At 45.3% G+C, this 21680-nt stretch overlaps 1 protein-coding gene across 1 annotated transcript in view; it reads right to left on the bottom strand.

Moving 5' to 3' along the window:
• Positions 1–928: 928 nt before the first annotated feature.
• Positions 929–21680, bottom strand: part of Ubash3b (ubiquitin associated and SH3 domain containing B) — a 149114-nt gene continuing 128362 nt past the window's right edge. Inside the window, exons 8-14 of the mRNA XM_057767702.1 lie at positions 20829–20949; positions 19160–19282; positions 17312–17404; positions 14487–14631; positions 9437–9543; positions 7013–7122; positions 929–5381 (exon numbers count right to left, since the gene is read on the bottom strand). Coding sequence (XP_057623685.1) covers positions 5244–5381; positions 7013–7122; positions 9437–9543; positions 14487–14631; positions 17312–17404; positions 19160–19282; positions 20829–20949 — 837 coding nt within the window. The 3' untranslated portion in view covers positions 929–5243. The remainder of the gene's footprint in view (positions 5382–7012; positions 7123–9436; positions 9544–14486; positions 14632–17311; positions 17405–19159; positions 19283–20828; positions 20950–21680) is intronic.

The following is a 21680-nucleotide window of genomic DNA, read 5'->3' on the forward strand; positions in this document are numbered from 1 at the left end:
ACAACTGGGAGAAGGGGGCTTTCTTGTCTCATGATACAGGAAAACTAAGGAGAAACCAAGAAAGCGGCATGGCTGCTGGCAACTTGTTGCAATTAGACCATATCGTTTGCTCTATCATGTTTCTCCACAACCCCCATTTGCCCTCAAGCTCAGCATTAAAACATTTAAGCTTTATCCCTGTATGGTGGTGTGTGTCTGTAACCCCGGCCTTGGTGAGTGGAGATAGGGGACCAGGAATTTAAAGCCACAAAATCAGTTCAAGGCTAGCTTGAACTATGTGAGTCTCTGTGTCAAAAGCATAATTAAAACCAATTATATACATGTTTGTGGTTAGGTTTCAGTGGGTCTTCATTTCCTTAGGAAGTGTCCCATGCTATACGAAAGTCAAACCTGTCTACTTTTCTCTTGTTAATTTGTATTTGCCACAGGAGCCTTGGCCATGATCAGTCACTGGAAAGGTATCATGTGTTCCCTATAGTTTGCTGAGGATAAAATGGAGGCTTCACGCAGCATGCTCTTTCAGTGACTACTGGGTTCTCACCTCTCCATCTGGATGCCTTGCCAGAAAGGATCCAAGGTCCGCAGAGTTACAAAAAGATCCCCCTTTCATTCAGCAGCGAGCATCCCTCCGACTCTCTGTTGGAAGAACCACACTTTTTTTTTTTTTTTTTCCAAGACAGGGTTTCCCTGTAGCTTTGGGGCCTGTCCTGGAACTCACTCTGTAGACCAGGCTGGCCTGGAACTCACAGAGATCCACCTGCCTCTGCCTCCCGAGTGCTGAAACTAAAGGCGTGTGCCACCACCGCCCTGCAAAAGAGTCAGACTCTTAATGGATGCCGGCACAGTCACAGTGACCACAGTTCCATCCCAAGACATGACAGAAAGAGACGACACCACACTCAGGATTTGATTTGCAGCTGCTCTGGATCAACTGAGGACACAGCTTCTTTTTATTACATCATCTATGGACCACCCCAGTGGATAAGGTCCTGGAATGCGGTGAACTGATCACGATCTGTCACAGCTCTATCAGGAAGATCAGCTTCTCAGCCAGCAAGCACAAATGCCGCGGGTAGGGTACAAGGAATTTGGCGGTACAGCAAGGCATGGTTTTCTATTTTCGTAATTACAACCCCCCCCCCAATAAATACACTGGGATCACATAGAAAAGAAGTGATACAAAAGTCTTATAAGTGAGAAAGAAACGGACACGCCTTCCCAATGTAGCAGGTTCAGATGGCGTAGGAATAACTCAAAGGCTTTGGGATGCTCTTCTCATCTCCGTGGCAACCAAAGAACCGTATACATTGTTTTCATTACACACGTTTCTCCTATGGAGTCTACCAATAGCTGAACAGCTGCAAAGTTTCTGTGCAAGTAGTGGCGGTTAAGGAGTACCAGGCAAAAAACTGAGAGAACCGAATGTCTATTGTTTGACTATTAATGACTCTAATGTTCAACCTACACAAGCAAACCTAATACTTTACGTATGTAACAGTCCAGCTATTTCGTTTTGCGTCGAGGGGCAATGCCTGTGGCCACGTTCCCAGAAATCAATGGCGAAGTGTTACAAAAGCAAATCCATTTTAGTTGTGTGTTTAAAGATGAAAAGAACCTGCCTAGCAACCCCGCCTCCATCACATGGATGTTCACCTAAACAGATGCTTAGGTCAGGCTGTCCCCTGCCCTCCTTGCCCATCTAGACCCTTCTTCCCCCACCCCCTCTTGGCATGTGCCTGATCACAGTTTAAATGCAAATCTCCAGGAGTCCCATTATCCAACCTTGGGCAAATTTGGTACAGTTGACTGTGCCGACCCTGTGCTGCTTAGGGGAAGGCTCATCTGTATTCTGACACACGAGTATACTGAGCATAGATTCGAAAGAGCAATTCATCATTGCTGTGAAGTCCAAGCCAGTGCCTAGGGGACAGAGGAATGCCGTTCTCGGAGCACAGAGACAAACTTTTCTACAAAGGCAGCGAGATAGGAACTCCTCTCCCTGGTGTTCACTGACTTCCCCATGACATTAGATAACTGGAATAAGAGACTCCATTTTTGCAGGAATACAGCTTGTAGAGTGGAAAAGACACACCCAGGGCAGTGTTGTACACGGCAGGAAGACCATCTACAAGTATTCCAAACAAAACTGGCAAGAGAATGATCAACAACAATTTACCAAACCCACATGGCTCCAGAAGGCACACTTTTAATTAATTAATTTATTTATTGCAAAATCATCCTTCAAATATAAGGTTACTTTAAAAATAATTCTTTGGTTAAAATATAATTAAAATAAGAAGTAGAAAGTCTCCCAGGCCTTTCACGACAGGGTGAAAAACAACCACCTCTCTCAGCCATCAGATGGCTGCTTAATCAGCCATTCAGATCGCATGAATCTGAATGCAAAGGGAAAAGACACATTTATCTGAATGCTGTTGTCACCCTGGGGTGACGCAAAGGGCTCCTCGCAGCCAAGCAGCGCTGGTGAGGAGAGCCTGGGAAAAGGAGGGCCCCAGTGTGTCCATTAACATGCAACAAGGATCCCCGTCAGTCCACAGAGGAAATCACAGGGACAGAGCCCTACCTAGGAACAAGACTGGAGCATGCGCACACTTGTGAAAGCAGCACGCTGTTCAGACAAGTAATACCATAGCAAACCCTTTCCTTCCTTTCATCTCCCTTGCTGTATTTCAGATATCAGATAGCTTTCCAACATTTATCAAAAAGGGGAGGGGCTGAAAATTTCCTTTTTTCTGCCCTGTCTGTCCCCAACTCATTCCTTCTCCCAAATATCATCTGAGCTAATAAACATGCGCCACAGATCAAAAAGAACTCTCCTCAACTCAGGGTCTGCTGCCCATCTAGAACCTTTGTACCCATATGAAACCCGATACAACACATGTCTCTACACGCAGATTCGACGGATTGCTCAGCTGGAGTTGATATTTAATATTTTAAGTAGGTAAGAGTACAATAAGATGTTAATTGAATATAGGCCACCCAGCCATTCTGATAAACAATTTGGGCAATTAAACTTTTCTGTACTCAGGAGTTTTCCACTTAAGTTCTTCAGAAACTTTCTTCAGGTTCTGTCCTCTTTGATTCTGTCGAAATTGCCCAGGACTGTCTATAGTGGATTAAGGACAATGGGATGTGACCTGATCAAGAGAATTCATTTACCTAGATGCTTAAGACCAAGATAACTGAGAGAGATGGGGGAGAAGCTGGGAGGAACTGTTTTTCAGAAACACAGACACTGTCCATGACATTCTTTATAGAGTCAAGGAGATCTGATGATTTAGTGGGAGCGCCCAATCTGGGGAGGTGAACCATCGGGATCCGAGTGAACAGTGGGTTCACGACACTGCAAACACCAGAAGAATGAGTGACGGGGACATTACAGTGGCTGCACTGTGACTTCTCCTTTGAGACTTTTAAACAGAGTCTTTCCTCCAAGGTATTTTAAGGTTACAACATAATTAATGCGTCACCATAGAGTTACATCCGTGCCAGAAGCCGGGCCCGTGTTCTTTCCATACTGGCAAGAATCACAGTTTAAGCCGGGCGGTGGCAGCACACGCCTTTAATCCCAGCACTCGGGAGGCAGAGGCAGGCGGATCTCTGTGAGTTCGAGGCCAGCCTGGTCTACAAGAGCTAGTTCCAGGACAGGAGCCAAAAGCTACGGAGAAACCCTGTCTTGAAAAGTCCAAAAAAAAAAAAGAATCACAGTTTAGCCGGGCGGTGGTGGCACACGCCTTTAATCCCAGCACTCGGGAGGCAGAGGCAGGCGGATCTCTGTGAGTTCGAGGACAGCCTGGTCTATAAGAGCTAGTTCCAGGACAGGAACCAAAAGCTACAGAGAAACCCTGTCTCAAAAATCCAAAAAAAAAAAAAAAAAAAAAGAATCACAGTTTATCTATCCAAAATGTGAAGCTGACGACATATTTCTCTAAGCGTCTTACTCGGGACACCGTGAATAAAATCACAACTGGCTACTGTCTGTGGCCCTAGGGGCTATTCACACAATTAAATAGACATTGATAAGTGATGTTTAGGCTTGATTGTCATTTATTCTTCTTTTAAATACACACTCTCTCTCTAAATACATGAAGTAGGCGTGATGAGAGTCACAGGCAGGCTGCGACTCTCTACTCCCTTCAAGCAGTCCTTCCTCCCGTCTGTTTTAAATTGTCACAGAGAAGCAAATAAAGAGGACAGCACAAGGGACAGTGCAGCTGTGACTGTCATCATCCAAGTCAGTCCCCTGGCTTCCTTAAATAACCTAGAACTGGTTTCGCCTACGGATATTCTGCCACAGTTGACACAGACTGTATGTGTACAACTTGACCATCGGTACACCTTCTAAAAATATCCATATAGCACAGGAGTTTCTCGCTGATCCAAATAATGAATCAGACATACATCTGTCCAGATGTCCATCTTTTTAACTGCTTGACACAGTCCAGAGCCTGGTGGAAAGACAGATCTTGATTCAGACTGGCTTAGAGCTTTCACAGTTCATGGGTTACCACAGGGGTAGTTTCAACTTGATTAATATTCTGCAGTTCACTGTACCTCCCATTCAATACATCACACATTTTCTTTATGTCCCCCTGAGTATCTCAAAGTGCTTTGGAGAGCAAAAGTGCTTCTCTCCCCATTTCACAGATAGAAGCATGAAAGACCAGGCTGAATGGTGGAGTCTTTAAGCACGTGCCTTGCACACTAGCGAATGAAGCCTGCTGGGGGTGGAATACGACCGGAGGACTAGTCTTACGGTTTCTAGTAACCACCAAAGCACTCTGCAACACGGCTTTGCCTAACTTGCAAATAGAATACAAAAGACTATCCCATCCCTGGTTGGATTCGAGACACAGTCCTTCCTCTTGCTCGTCTCTTGAGGGTAGGGGCAGTTCTCTGCGAGAAGAGTGAGGCTCTTTAGCCATGCATAGCCCGAAGAAGGGTGGTAGTCTCTGCTGCAGCAGGTGCCCAGCTTAGGAAGACAATTCTTCAAAGCCATGCTAGCTAGGCAAGTCCAGAGAAGATGGATTTTGTTCTCCTCCTGAATCATGCCTTTCGCTCATTGACACACAAGTCTCACTGTAAGACCCCTAAGCATGAAAAGAAATATGCGAAATGATTCTGAGCTGTCCACGTCAAATGCAGTATGGGCTTTCCCTCTGCTCCTGGACATCCTGAGGACTCATCTGCAACAGGCCGGTTCTTCCCGTTGCTCAGGCAGCTTATTCCTGCAGCAAGGTCTCTCTCCAGTTGAAGCCCCCAGTAGGTCCATGGGTAAGGGGAAGGATGGGCGGGTCTGTCAGCTGCCATATTCCAGTTTCTCCCAATTCTTCACAGGAACAAAAGCCTAGGTATGGGATCTGCAGTCAGAGCAGCAAGGAAAGGGGAGAGCAAAAGAACAAGAGTTAATGCCTTCACCCTCGTGTTGACACAGACTCTCAAGTGTTTCCAGGGCACAGTGGCAGAAATGGAAGTTAAACTTTCAAGTCAACAAACAGTCCTAAATGGATGGGACTGGCAAATCTAAGGCAACAGTGTGAGTTACTGATCAGCAGGATCTGGTCAACAGTGAGCACCCCTACTTCATGATTACAGATTGCTGGCTAATAGTGTGGGAGGAGAGAGTAGGAGCTTGCATGATGCTACCTGAGGGATGCATTCCAGATTCTGAGTGGATGTCTGAAACTTGGACAGTATCAAACCCTATGTATGTTTTTTCTCCTATATTTACACACCTCTGATATGGTTTAATTTATAAACTAGACAGAATAAGACCAACATCAATAATAAATAAAACAGAACCGTTTTAACAATATACTATAATATCGGTTATGCGAATGTGCTCACCTCCACCCTGCTGACGTCTTACTGTATAATTTGTATTTCCAGACCTCAGCTGACATCAGGGTTGGGGAGAGATTAGAGTAATGCAGCTGTACCAAGGATTAAACTCCAAATTGTACCAAATTTAAAAGGTGTACCAAGAATTTCTCATTTTCTATTTGGCCATAATGGGAAATAATGTTCAAGGTTTTTGAGTTAGGGTCTCATGTAGTCCAGACTGGCTTTGAACTCATTATGCATTTAAGAATGATCTTGAAGTCCTGATCATCTGGGATCTACTTCCCAAGGGCTGGGATTACAGACACGTGCCACCACACCTAGCTGATCATTCAATTTAAAAAACGTGTCGCCTTTAATCCCAGCACTCGGGAGGCAGAGGTAGGTTGATCTCTGTGGGATGGAGGTCAGCCTACTTTATAGAGCTAGTTCCAGGACAGACAGGGTTACACAAAGAAACCTTGTCTTGAAAAAAAAAATCATCAAAAAGAAAAAAGAGAAAAAGTGTCAACTTAGTTTGATCTTTGGGGAATCCCGCACAAGCACTTGTGACATTCAGAGAAGAAACCACAGGCTGTCGAGGCAACTCAGAGCTTATTTTTGTGTTTAGTATCCAGCCATAAGCAAGAGAGTCAACCTGCCCCAGTAGATTACATACTGATGGGATGGATGCATACCTATTTTTTTTTTTTAAATAAGAAAATTGTGATTGAGTTTGAACTCTGTTTGAAGTGCAAGGAGATAGTGTCTTCGCATGAAGCGGCATGGGCGGGAGGATGTGGCTGATGGAAAATACAGGCAAAAAAAAGAATCCAGACCAGAGGGTAACTCCCTTGGTCCGGAGCTGATCTTTAGCCTGGTTGTTCTCACATGCTGTTTCCCTGCTCTTCAGGCTAAGTTCTCGGTTGCACTGGTACTTGCCTCTGCTTACAGTTCTTAGCATCCTCCACTAAACCTTTTCCCCTTACATGGTCCTAATCAAATACCCTTAAGAGTTTCACTTGCACACATCTTGGCTGAGTGAATCGGTAAATGAGTCTTCCCTGCTCAATGGAAAATTCTGCTTCAGGGAGATTAGCTATCAGCTGATCACCGAGCAGTTACAGAAATGCGAAGTACCACCGGCCCCACAGACACGGGAGTGGATTACCTTCCGGACCATTTGGACAAAGTCCTTGGAGTTCTGTGGGGACAGGCCTTGGAGTTGGCAGGTACAGGCTTCGAGGGAAGATGCGTGGGCCACAATCAGAATGTTATTTCCTAGGAAATGAGACAGGCTCGTTACCCTGACCGGCTCACTCACTATATATCACATATACATGTACTGAAATCACAGTGCATGCTATAAATAAATGATTATTATAAGCAAATTAAAAAATTTAAAGAAATCTAGGGATAGATTTCAATGGTAGACATTTCTGGAGTGCACAATGCCCTGGACACTGCAAAGAAATAGGCAAATTTGGGGGTGGAGACTCTACCAAAAGACACTTCTTTTGAAAATGTTCACAATAATATCTAACACCTTGTACACCATAATAGTTTCTAATATCCTGTGTGATAATTTAAAAAGAACTGGAAATTATTTTCCAAAGGAAAAAGTAGAAAGAATCACAGATTTATAAGAAGTCATACCCCCACACATCACGGGAGTAAGGAGGTTCGTGTCTCTTCACCCAGCTTCCCCCACGATTCCATGCTTCACGATGTAACATTACCATCAAAACCATGGAAAGAGATGTGGGTATAATTCACGATTCTTATCTCACCAGGCTCATCAGCACTGTTTTGGGTGTGAGCATACAGTGTTTGGTGACGCTCTCACATGGATATATAACCATCACCACAACTGACACACAAGTTTTCTGTTCTCCGTCTGCAGGCTCCCTGTGTCGTGTGATGTTTTATCCTTTTTGAGGGGCCCACCATACATCTACCAAATAAATCACACACAGAGGCTTATTCTGAAAGACTCTAAATGCATTTCTGAGGCCTCTCAGCTCTAAAGACATTGTCTGAAGCCTCTTAGCATTTGGAAACAGGACAGTCACCCCCCCACACACACACATGCTGGACTGCTCATCCTGCTGTGTCCTTGTGAATAATCTTCAAACATAACTCCATTCTGGGAATTGAGGCAAAGACAACCCACAGATGTTGACTCAGTTCCTGATGTATTGATTTAGTCACTGGAACAAGGTCAGGATGGACCACAGATGCTCCCCCTTATCTCACCCAATCACGCAGCTATTCTCCTGCCCTGGAACAGACTAATCACTGCTAGTAACCCTTTGAATAAGCCAATCCAATAAGTTGGAAAACAACCTACAGGTTCCCCCCTTGGGTCTGTGGCTTTTCGCTTTAAAAGATGGGCTGTAACAGCTATCGCTGTCCTTCATATCCCGAACCTGAAGGGCCCTGTCATGACAGAATAAAAATCCTCTTGCTTCTGCATCAATTGTGGTTGTGTGAGTGGTGTCTGGAGCAACTTCTCCCTGATGTTTGGACTTCTAGTCCAACAATTCTTAATTAGGAATGCCCAGCCTTTATGTGGCTTGTTTCTAGACAGCTTTTCTTAAATTATCCCATCTACCTTCTGCCTCTGGGTGTTTTCCTTTTCTTACTTCTGTACATCTTACTTTCTCTCTCACTCTGTGGCTGGCTGGGAGGCTCAGCAGCTGGCCCCTAATGTCCCCCTCCCCTGTTCTCTCGTTGCTCTCCTCTCTGCCTCTATCCTCTTTCTATTTATACTCTCTGCCTGCCAGCCCCGCCTATCCTTGCTCCTGCCTTTCTATTGGCCATTTACCTCTTTATTAGGCCATCAGGTGTTTTAGACAGGCAAAGAATCACAGCTTCAAAGAGCTAAACAAAGGCAGCATAAACAAAAGAAGCACACCTTAAAATAATATCCCCCAGCATCTCTGAGCCAGCCCCTCTAATACAGTTTTAAATGTTGCCACTGCAGAATTGTGAACACTGGAGACCTCACAGCTGAGACCACACCTCAGGTCACTCCATGGTAGTGAGTTATTAGTAATAACAGCACTGCGGGAACCATCCGTACTCAGTTGCCCATGACTACCTGCTGTTAACAACTGCATGTACATAGCTGTAATGTTTGCCCCCTGAGTACATTAACCTAAAGCTTATGGTGGGCAGCTGGTCCTAGGCAGTATCAACTATCTGAGACCAGTCTCCAAGAGGCAAGCAGTGCATGCGTTTCTGTGAATGAGTTTGTGTCTACACAGCCATCCCCATCCTGGATCACTGCAGGGAGATGGTATTATTCTATAGAACCTCTGAAAATTCTAACTGGGTACCCTCCCCATAGGATACATTGCAGAGCCCAGCTTACTTAATGTAGTAATGCCATCTACCGGGTCCCTGTGCAGCACTGATGTTACATGCTCACAGGCTATCGCAAACTGAACGTGAAAGGCTTGACAAGAGAGCCTGGGAACATTTGTCTTTCCTACTAAATTGGAAAAAACAAATCCAAACACCCCGAACAGCCCATAAATGGCAAAGGAGAGATGCCCACCTGTGCAATGGGGTCCTAAGCAACGCCACCTACCTTTGCTTTTACATTCGCTTATTATCTCCTTCGTCACTTGGAAACTTCTGCTGATGTAGGTATCATAGGATTCGGAAATCACTAATTTGCTGACTGGGATGTGAGGTCTACAACGGAAAAGTAAACAAAGGAGAGGAAACATTCTGACATTTTGATCCCGAGATAAAGGAACATGATATCACTCTCTATACTTCCAGATCTCTTGGAAGATCCCGTGTTTCTGTTTCTTCGTTTCTCAGGAAAGAAAGGGGTGCAGGGCAGAGACTTTCTGTCAGGCAGATGCTGAGGCTTAAAAGTTACGGTGTCATGCACAGTGACTCAGTGGAAAAGGGAGGCATTCCGTGACTGTCTTACCCACAGGGACACACTTAAGCAGACTGCATACTTTTTGTGGCGTCACTGGTCACCGAGGGTCCTAATCATCTGGCTTAGGGGGAGTAAGGTGGAGACTGGTCCCTCTGTACAGATCACCGGGAGGGCTCGAGCTTTCCTTGGCGGCTTTATTCACAATGAGTTGCAAGGAACGCTCAGAAAAACAGGTGCGCCATTCATCCATTTGTGAGCCAATGAAATTCCCATCAGCCACTTCCCTCCTCTTTGCATCTTATTTTAAACCATGCACCCAGCACCAGGAAAAGCCCGAGAGACATAAAGGTGAATTCATTTCTCCACTTGAGAAGCTCTCTGTGTGGACCTGGTGGGGATGCTATAGAGGGAAACCATAACTGTGAGACACAATCTACAAGGGCATTTGATAGGACAATCAAAGTATTCACCATGGTGACCAGTCACCCATGCCCATGGGGAGGGGTCTATTTACCCCTCCGTCATTTTATGGAGTTTCTGGTCCATGAAGTATTTGTCTTATCTATGTCCTATGCCTTTTCCATTTTCTTGTGTCTTTAATTGTTGAATTGTGGTGTTGTGCTGGTACAGGTGGTGTTGAGCTAACTTCACAAGGCATCTTGATTATAACTTTGAAATAACTACTATTAAAATTAGTCCAGAAAATATTTACTCAGAGGCTTTCATATGTCAGGGCTCTCTGAAACTGTACCACCTGCATGCTTCCAGTGGCATCTTCCCAGCAACACTTGCGTAAATTCTAAGTCTCTATGTGACAAAACTGGCTCTGAGGTGACAGCTGACTCGCTGTGTCTTTAACTACTCATAGAGCTGGGATTTGAAGCTGAGCCTTGGATGTGTCCTGCAAACTGAACCTCTGACACAGGACAACTTCCGATAGTGTTCTCTTCGAGATCCCCCATCATATCTGGGCATGATTTCTGCACTCACGGGGCTGAGGCGGGAGAACTGCTAATGGAAACTAAAGGCCAGCCTGGGTTACACAGCAAACAGACCAAACAAACAACCAACCAGTCAACCAAACACATAAATAATTGGTCAATCAACCAATTAAGCAACAACAACAACAAAAACCCCCAAAGCCTGTCCATCTGGTGCTCTATTTTACTATCAGGAAAGCCAACGCTGCTGTGTTCAGAGGGAACTTGCTTTTCCTCATCTTCACTCAACAGGTCCTCTTCTCCTAGAAGGAAGCTTCCTGATGCCCACCACTGACTCTTTTCCAGAGGACATGGAGAGGCAAGAGTCACCACCACTTAGATCTTTGTTCTGGAGGATATTTTTCTTCCTGGCCTTCTCTGTCCATGCCCACCTCTGACGCAGTTCCATCATCAGTAATGTTATCCTGTCTCCTATGCTGTAACAAAAGGCCACCTTGTCTGGTCAGGGAGTCACTCTGTGGGTGAGACCACACTGTCATATCTGAGATTTGTGTAAATGAAAAATGGTATCTTAGGATCTAGCTCTTCATCTGTTCTTGCCTTTGGCTTCTCCCAGCATCTTGAAAGATGTCCTGATGGCTGTGAGGCAGAGTTCAAGTTTCTCCTATAAGCAGGACTTATCACACTGCTGACTATACCTACAAGGCCCTGTATCACCTTTAGAGTTAAGTCAGCTTTCACCCACGTACTGTACCTGAACTTGAAGGGTTCCCTGGTGGTTCTCCCAGCATTCTCCCATGGATACCCTCTTCTCCAACCTGTACTGGTTCAATCTGTAGTGCAGACTTTGAGCTGCACTCAAAGCTCAGCCCGCTGGCACCCTGTATCCATGACCTCCTTCAGTCCCCTGTCCTCCCTGGTCCTCCCACTACAACTGAGCGTCAGGGCCCTCTACCTTGCTCGGAAGTATTTCCCAGTGGGCAGAATATTTTGTATTCGTTTTTCTCTCTTGTATTCTTGGCCCAGCTCCATCACCTGCTTTCTACACACAGCTCACAGGCTGCTGTTGCTACCTGTGGATGCTGCCTAGCTATGAGTTATTAGCCTGGTATGGTTTCCTCAATTCGCTTCCAGTCCTTCCCTTCCGAGTGTATAGAAGTGTACCATGTATGTACGGGAGCATGATGTGGTTAGAAGAGGCATCAGATTGTCTGGAAATGGAATTACAGACAGTGGTGAACAGTCACGTGGGTGCTGGGAACCAAGCACAGTTTTTCTGCGAGGACCCATAACCACTGAGCCCTGGAGGCCGGGCTCTGCAAGCGGAGCACACTTGGCTCTGATTATATTGACTCCTGGGAGTGTTTCTGGGTCACCATTTGAGCTTCATTTACTTGCTCCAACGGTCTATTATAGGCTTCTGCCCCTCCCTAACGCTGTGACCATTTAACACAGATCCTCGTGTTGTGGTGACCTCCAACCATAAAATTATTTTTGTTGCTACTTCATAAGTGCAATTTTGCCACTGTTATGAATCATAATGTAAATATCTGTTTTCTAATGGTCTTTAGCAGACCCTGTGAAAGATTGTTTGACTCCCAAAGGGTTCTCAACCACAAGTTGAGAACTACTGGCCTATTCACTTGGTGCCATTCATGACAGTGGTCAACTCTACCATACTGCCTCTCAAATGCTTTACTTTTGGCTTTGTCAACTTATTCATGGAATCAGAGGCTTCCTATTCCTACTTAAAACTGGCAAAAATGTGATACTCAGTTTTAAAATCGAAAAGGAAACCTAGAATAAGGACCATGTCTTGATCCAGCAAGTCCCAGGATTCATCCTGCCTGCACAGCTGGTGGGTGTGTGGCCTGGGGTACACATCTGGAGTGCAGTGAAAAGCTCAGCAGGAACACATCTGTAGAACTCTGTAGGTCATCCTGGGAAAGAGCATGGAACACACGCTCAGAGGCTACTAAAACCCAGCCACCCACGAGGACTCGCATGGGGCTGGGTGGAGACAGGAGAGAGCTATTTCACTAGTGTGAGCCGCAACCTGACCACGTTCCCAGGCAGAAAGGTGAAGGCGTTGGCACAGGGACAATAGTCTACTGCTATTTCCCCCAAGGAAGAGAGAAACAATAGCCAGAGAATGGACAGAACAACATGTGAGGTGGATGAGTGATGAGTGCAATTGAATGGGATGTCTGAGGAAAGCTAATTCCCTTCAGACAGAGCTGAACAACTGCTTTATCTTAGTTCCTACCCACAATATGGAGAAGGAGATTCTCTCCCACCTTGTCCAGGAACCCAGTCGATTATCCACAGTAAGAGGCCAACAGAGAGCACAGGGAAGACAATTCTATGCAGAATGGTCAGTCACTCTGCCAAATTCTGCCCTAAGAAAGAGGAATTTCATTTCCTACTGAAACAGTTGTGATTTCTGGTCTTTCCTCAAAGTATTTGGGAGGGCTTTTGATTGGTACTGCCACTGTATTACTATTGGTTAATTCTTTACCAGGCATGCAGATTGTTCAACTGGGAGCATTAAAAAAAATCCTAGCACAGAGAATGGTTTAATGGAAAGAGCAATAAACAGGACTAGATGGCTACTAGGCAGAACACACAGAACCAGAGACACAGAGAAATATTAATAGATGTCAATTTTTTTTTTACCACAGTGATGTCATTGTTATTACTTTCACGCATGATCACAAGACATTTTACCATAGGCAAGCCACTTGGACTGTCATATACATAAAAATGGCTTTCTGGGCAGGGAACGTGGTTCAGCAGAGTGCTTACATGTCTGTGTGCATGCGGACACACACACATCTCAGTCGCTTTTGCTTTCCAAGATGATAAGAATAACAAATGACCATAGGAGAATTAAAAATCCAGTGGAAGGCAGATATGGTGGCCTGTGCTTGTAGTCACAGCCCTTGGGAGACACATTCAGGAAAATCAGGCCTTCCAGGTCAGCCTGGGCAATATAATGAGACCCTGACTCAAAAGGATAAATAAGCAAGTGATGTGGGAGTCTTCTGTTTGTGTTGATTTCATTGGTTAATAAAAAAAACTGCCTTGGTCCATTTGATAGGCCAGCCCTTGGGTGGGTGGAGTAGACAGAATAGAATGCTGGGAAGAAGGGAAGTGAGCAAGACGCCATGCCTCTCCTCTCTGGACAGACGCGATGAAGCTCTGACCCAAGATGGACGTAGGCTAGAATCTTCCTGGTAAGTCACCACCTTGTGGTGCTACACACATTAATAGAAATGCGTTAATCAAGATGTGAGAATTAGCCTGTAAGAGGCTAGAGCTAATGGGTCAAGCAGTGTTTAAAAGAATACAATTTGTGTGTTGTTATTTTGGGACATAAGCTAGCCAGGCATCTGGGAACCGGGCGGTGGGAAGCGGCCCGCAACTCATACTATAAGCAAGTGATTTGAAAAGTCTAAGGTGGAAATGGATGTCGTGTTCCACATCCACTGAGCTGTTTTATCCTCACTTTGTGTGTTTCCCTAAAATACGCAATGTCTTTACTGTTACACTGACATAGATATAATAAAGTTAGAAAATCTGAACATAAGAGCGGGTAGGACGAGAAGCTTAATTTGTGCTAACATTAAATACAAGGAAACACTGGACTTCCCCAAGTTCTGAGTTCTAAAACTGTAGCTTGATTTCAACCACTGTGAACAATTTTGCAGGGGTCTTGTGAGGTCCATCATCTGCTTGATGAACGTGTCATGGTAACAGTGCAGGACACAGGGTACCAGAGAGGCAGCAAGTCAGAAAGTTACCTGTAGGTTGTATCAACACTGAGGTTGGCCGCAGCTAACTCCGATGGAGGTATCCACGCTGGTAATGTGCTTCCAGCAACCCACTTTGTCCATTCAAATAAGCCCGGCTCGACCCGAATCTTTAAGTGATTGTCTTGTTGTAAACCTTAGAGATGAAGTGAAACGAAGATGAAGGAGGTCTTATTAGATCATCAGTGGAAAAGAATAAACCACACGACAAGCTGTCACAAAAATTACAAGGCAGAGCAGGATGTGCAGCGCAAGCTTCCAAAGGAGGGAAGCAACCAAAAGTCCTACTGAGCTCTTAATGTCTGTAACCACAATGATGCTAAGCATGGCAAGAAACCCTAACGGTGTATCAGTGCCATGATAACCAACAGCACTCTAATTGGTCTTAAGACCTCCTCAATGTGAGCAAAATCATGCCTGGTACCAGAAACCTAGCCAACTACCTGGGGTTAGTGAAGTCACAGATTTTGGGGGAGATCCTGCAACTTTACTAAACCAGCACAATCCCCAACTACATGCTAAATATTCATCCTTAAACCCCATACAAGTAATAGTCATCATCCTCTATCAAGGAAACTTCTCTTTGCAACAGTTGAAACACATTACAGAAGACCACAACTAATCAGAGGCAGAATTGTGGAGCTCAGTCCCAAAAGATCCATCTACAGAACCCTAACCTACATCCTATACCTAACGTTCAGGTGAATCTTGAGAAAGAGGGAGCAGAAAGATGGGAAGAAACAGAAGACCAGGAGTTTACTACAAGAGTGTGTCTCCTAGGAATATCAGAAGATAAAGCCGCACAAACATGATGGGCTAAACAATGAGCTGAAGGAAGATGACACCAGCAGACATGATGGTGGAGGGAAATGGGGAAGCCCATGAGGCCTCAACCCTACATCAGGAACTGTGGGCAACTGGGGAGTGTTGAGAATGGGAGAGGTGGTTTTCTCCAGGGAAGAGCATCTCCAATGGCTGTCCAATACTAAAGGGTCAGCCTGAAACCACACATACAGGCAGCACTGTACAAACAGGACACGTGGTACTTACGGATTCAGACAGACAAATGCACACTGTAATAGCTGATGAGAAAAGAGTTCATGAGAGAGAATGGGGGTGTGGCAAAGGGTTAGGGAGGAGAAAAGGGAGGGGGAGATGGTGTAATGATACTCAAAAAATAAAAAATATTTTAATAACAATGCAGTGATTGCTTTCCTACTAGACTCAATATATCACTTAAGTTGGAAGCACACAGGTTTGGACAAATTTATAAATTTGTGTTTTCCAGTGTAAACCATAAACGAATTTAATAGGTAAACTTTACAGTTACGCATAAAGCATGTGCTAAAAAAATACAATAAATTTTGTTTACCAACAAGTGCATTTTTTCCTCTGGCTGCACCTCCACCATGCATGCTGGCCATTAGCAGATTGAAGAGAAGGTCTCCCCTCCACAAGTCATTACCCAATCTGTCCAAGACTGTGACTTTCTTTGTACTGTCAGAAACAAAAGTCTCACTATATGCGCTAGGCTGACTTCACATTCTCAATCCTCCTGCTTTGGCTTCCTCTGGACTGCTGGGATTACAGGTGTGCACCGCCATGTCCCTCTCATTTCCACATTATAATTCTTTCTCAAGTAAATTCCATGACATCTTACCAAACAAAAAAGCCTTTGGCTAGTCTCATGGTACCCACGATGGTACAGTGGCTTACACTGTACCTGAGCATCACACAAATACTCGCTTTGTCCATCAGGGAACCCAGGTGGACATTTACATGTGGCAGTGTACACGTTCTGTTTTATTGTAGTGTGATTCCCTGGGAGCACAAATCTTCCCTTCAGACTCACTCAGCTCTCCTTGCACCGTCTCTAGTCCAGTTTCTCTGTGTATAGGGAGCACACAGACACTTCTGTACTGAGAGGAAGGTTTACTTAAGGTTAAAGAACAGAGGACTCAAGTGTTGTGTCAAATCCTTGGCTGGCTTCTTTATTTCTGGCTCATTTGTTTGTCTGGCTCAAGTTCAGTCCAACTCTCCGCCTCCCCTGCCTCACAGCCCCATCTCCTTTCCAACGAGGGGAGAATAGAGATGGCTCTAATACAAACTTCCATGGGTTTTAGGGTGAGAGCTGAGTACTTTTATAGTGAGGGGGCTTTTAAAGCCTTTCCAGTTTGTGGGGTACAGTGGTGTGCACCTAATCCCAGCACTCAGGAGGTAGAGGGAGGTGGATCTCTGTGAGTCTGAGGCCAATCTGGTCAACAAAGTGAGTCCCAGGCCAGTCAAGGCTACACAGTGAGACCGTGTCTCAAAAATAAGTGAATAAGTACGTCTTTCCAATTAACCGAAGAAAGTAAGATGGCGATACTGTGGAACTCCCAACAGCTCAGCCGCTGTCATGAACAAAAGGTAAACAACAGATTCAACTACTTAAATGCAGAGAGAGAATCACATCTATAAAAGGTGTAAAGATTTCCGTATAGCTATAACCCATCCAAGACAGCTTGAAATTCTTAGAGAAAAATGATTAGCGTCTCCCCTCTATCTGGATGACAGCGTCAGGAGTATGACTTTTGTTCAAGGTTGGTTACCTTGTGGAAGAATCCTCAATAAAAGTTCCAGATTTATGTGAGCCAAGATGGCTCAAGCCTGTCATCCTAGCACTCAGGAGACTGAGGCAGGGGGATTGAAACCGTTTCAAATAAAACAACAACAACAAAAACAAACTTTCAGTTTTTGAAGCTCCGTAACTCTGCAGTATGTACCAGGAAACACTCGGATGAACTACATAACCACTGTCAAGCTACAAGTCTTACCTTTCAATATATTATGTGCAGTCTGAACGCAGCGTAGGGATGGAGAGCAATAAACGTGATCAATAACGGTGTTACTTTCTAACAAGGCTTCACCTGCCAAACAAATCAGCCAAGAATCAGCATGACGGGGTCACTTGGGTTTTATCTTGATCTTCGATGGGACCAAGTCAAGCAGATCCACACACCTCCCTTCCCCAGCGGCAGCTCACAGAGAGACAGTAGTGTCAGCCAGATCCCCCATCAGTGCATCCATGGAAGAGGCAAAGCAACACGCCTCTTCATGACTTCTTTCTTTCTCGTGCCAGCATGCAACAAAATGCCCTCTTGGGGAGGCCTACCAGGAGGGTAATGCTCTGACCTCTACTGGGAAGATGCTGAAACCCGTTCTGTGATAACTGGGAGGGGGTTAGTCAGACTTTGTTATAATTCCAGTGTGGGAATGCAATCTCAGCTGCCAGACTCTTGAACATCAGAGACCAAACTAATTCTTTAATGCTTCCCCATGTGGTCCACTGCTTTTCTCTAGTAGGCAAACCCTAAACATCTTCATGTGGGGTCGGTGTCTTTCATGGACTTGGTTACCTTGCCAGTCCTTTCTCCTGACCTGACTCAACCTGTGCTCTAGAAGTAAGGACAGCTCGCAGCATCCCATGTACTCTTTACTATCATTATATTTATTCTTTTAGGTTGTTTCAAGACAGGCCTCTGTGTATCCCTAACTGTCCTGGAACTAGCTCTGTAAACCAAACTGGCCTCAAACTCACAGAGATCCACCTTCTTCTGCCTCCCAGGTACTGGGATTAAGTGTGCACCACCGCCCAGCTTCCCCTGTAATGCTATTCATTTTTTAAAATGTATTTATTATTGTTGTTGTTGTTGTGTATGTGTGTGTATGTGAGGGGAGAGAGAGAGAGGAGAGCATATGTATATATAGAAACCAGAGGTCAACTTTAAGTTCCCTCCTCCCACTTTTGTGTGGGTTCTGGGGACTGAACTCGCTCGCTAAGCTTTTGTTCTGTCTTTACTCAGTGAACCGTTAGCTGTAGGGATCTCTCGATGCTATGCTATGTTTATAATGTCTTTGATGCCAAGAAGACCCCTCTCTCCCTTCTCTTCCTTCTTTAAGACGACTCCTACGTGACCCCGGCTCACCTTGCCTCTTACTCATCCTTTCTTCTCCCTTCTCCATCCTCGATGTCTCCTTCCATCCCTTCTCTTTTCTATTCTCCTCATACTCTGTGCGGCTTGTTGTTTGGTCAGCCATACAGTCTGAGAGCCACCCACAACACATACATGTGCGTCCATTCACACCTGGGTCCCAGTTACCTCGTCCAGGAACTTGCCCCGAAGTAAATGGTCTATAAATATGTATTGGATGATTGAGTAGTATGTGGCATAGTTTCTGCACAGCCAATACAGAAAATGCCTTCAAAGAACTGAACAGCTTCAAAGCATCACTGGGCCTGTGCAAATTCAGCAATGCCCCTGTACCTCTTCCTCACCCTCAGCTCTCCTTACACCTGCTGGCAGATGCTACTGTCTTGAGCTGTCAGGGGACACATGACTAGACCAGTGGCATCTGCAAACCAAGCCTGACTTTCCATCTCTCCTTCCTTGACGGGACCACATCTGTAACCTGCAGGGTCCTACCTGGAATCCCAACCCGAAGAAGGTTGAGGCAGGAAAATCTGATGTTCTAGGCCACCCTGTCTCAAAAAACCAACAAAACAAATACATACAGACATATATACACACAAGGAAGTCCCAACAAGGAAGTGTGTTTACACACTCATAGTGTGGGTCGGTCGAATGAGCCAGGAGATGCTATGCAATCACAGGAGCCCTTACCCACTAGCCTTGCTTGCATACACCCAAACACAGTGATTGGTGCGTCTTTCTCGTAGTCTCGGAAACCACCGCTCCGCTGAGGTAAGCTATGAGGCATGTTCAGGTTGGTGCGTATGTAGCGGCCTGGTGGGGGAAGAAGAGCAAATAAAGACTGTATAGACTTTTTCTTTACTCGAGAGGTTCCTCAGTGATCCTGACCCCTCTTCCTTCTTGGTCAAAGACACTGAACAAAACTGTCTGAAGCCAATGGAAAACATCGAATCTGATACTTTTTCTTCAGTAAACTGACTTAGAATCCACCCTCCCTTCTGCTGATGACAGTGATTATGGAATTTCTCAGTGAATGTAACAACCAGACTCAGGCAAGGCTTCCCTTCTCAAAATGCCACTCGAGTGAGAACGGAACCAGATGGGTCACAGTGGTGCCATGGCGGGAACTCCAGTCACAGAATCAGTACGCGCCTCTGAACTAGTTTTGTTGTCTGAACGTGGGCAAGACACAGTGACTCTTTGCTCCCTGGTACCTCAGCTTATAGAATGGGGACAAACCGCTTATCTTTTCCCTATAAGTTGGAACAATCAAGAAGGACTCAGAAATTCCAAGAATTTTGTAACTGCATGTACGTGATGACATGTATATAAAAGCAGCTTGACTGCGCCCCCTAGAGGCCGTTATGGGTACGCATTGCTGTGCAGGCCATCAACCATTGAGACCTGTGATGGCTTCCATCACTAGATGCCTAAAACCATAGACAGGGATGAATCCTGAACAGACTACGCTTTTCACTCCCACAAAACACACCTATAATAACATTTAAATTATAAGTCAGCCGCAGCAAAGAGGAATAATCAAATGATAGAAAGCAATGCAAGTTACAGAGATGTCTCGCACAAAACACCGAATTGCGGTGTTCTTGGAAATCTTATGAAAGTGCGCTGTGACTACTGGACCAGGTGAAGAGAAACAAACGATACTGTGACAACAGATTTTATAACTAAGATATCAGGCAAGAAGTGGATGGGTACAAAATGCACTGTGGATACATTGGACAAAAGGGATGATGACCCAGATGGGACAGACTTGAACAGCCTGAGATTTTATCACGTTACTTAGAGTGGAGGGATCATAATATAAAACAAACAGATTGCTTGTGTGCTGGCTAATTTTGCATCAACTTGAGTCATCTGAGAGGAGGGAACCCAAATTGAGAAAATGTCTTCATACAACTGGGCTGCAGGCAAGCCTGTAGAACATTTTCTTAATTAGTGATTGATGGGGGAGGGACCAGCCCATGGTTGGTGGAGCTGCCCCTGAGCTGGTGGTCCTGGGTTCTATAGGAAAGCAGACTGAGCAAGCCATGGGAAACAAGCCAGTAAGCAGCATCCCTCCATGGCCTCTGCATCAGATCCTGCCTCCAGGTTGCTGTTCTATTTGAGTTCCTGTCCTGTCCTTCCTTCAATGATGATTGACAATGTGGAAGTGTCAGTCAAATAAGCCCTTTCCTCTCCAGCTTGCTTTTCGGTCATGGTGATTCATCACAGCAGTAGAAACCCAAACTAAGCTAGACAGCTTGTTTGAGACCTTTTCACTTACTAGTCTTAGACCATGGTTAACTGTGGCTAGCTGAACCCATAGAGTCAAACTGATGAATGGAGAGTAGTCACTCACCTTTGGCATCAAAGCACTGGGATAGCCAGTACTTCCCGAACACAACATCCATCCTCTCCCCATGCCGACACACGAAGAGACATCGCTTCTGGGGCCCAGGCTGGCTGTTGACTCTCAGGGGCTGCAGGGGAAGGAAACAAGGAGTAAGCAGACACACTGCACCCACATATGGCGTACCCTGATGCCGAGTGAGCGGAGATCTGGGACAAATTCTGCCAGTATATGACTCCGACAGTCTCCCTGACCACCCTGAGTTCAGTTTGGCCTGCCTTATAAAGCAAGGATAGTAAATTCCTCCTATTGACCTCACAAATTACTCTCAAGGTGCTGTAGAGATGCCCACAGGTGCTTTGAAACAGGAAGAATTGTGCAAGTGCCATGCTCTTTGTTGCCCCCTCCTGTAACAGGAGGGCTACTCAAGGTACAGTTCATGGGTCAAACCTGCCCTTAATGTAGAGATGATCATCTAGAAGGGCAGCTATCTCCTCCAAAGAGATACGACATCAGTTCCTTCTAGGAGGGAGAAATTCCATTGTCACAGGTATCTGCCTCATGCCTAGTTTATACCCAGTGCCCTGCTGTGCACATTCTTTTTTCTACAATTTTATTACTTATGTTTATGGGTGTTTCGCCTGCATGCATGTATGGGTACCAAGTATGTGCAGTGTCCACAGAGGCCAGAAGAATACACTAGGACTGGAATTACAGACAGCTATAAACTGCCACGTGGGTGCTGGAGTTGAACCTGGGTCTTTTGGAAGGGCAGCCAGTGCCCTTACTTGCTGAGTCCTCTCTCCTTCCAGCCACATTCTGCACATTCCAATCGTCATGTGCACTCTGTTATCTGACTGC

Source organism: Chionomys nivalis, chromosome 4, assembly GCF_950005125.1.
Source record: "Chionomys nivalis chromosome 4, mChiNiv1.1, whole genome shotgun sequence".
Taxonomy (NCBI): Eukaryota; Metazoa; Chordata; class Mammalia; order Rodentia; family Cricetidae; genus Chionomys; species Chionomys nivalis.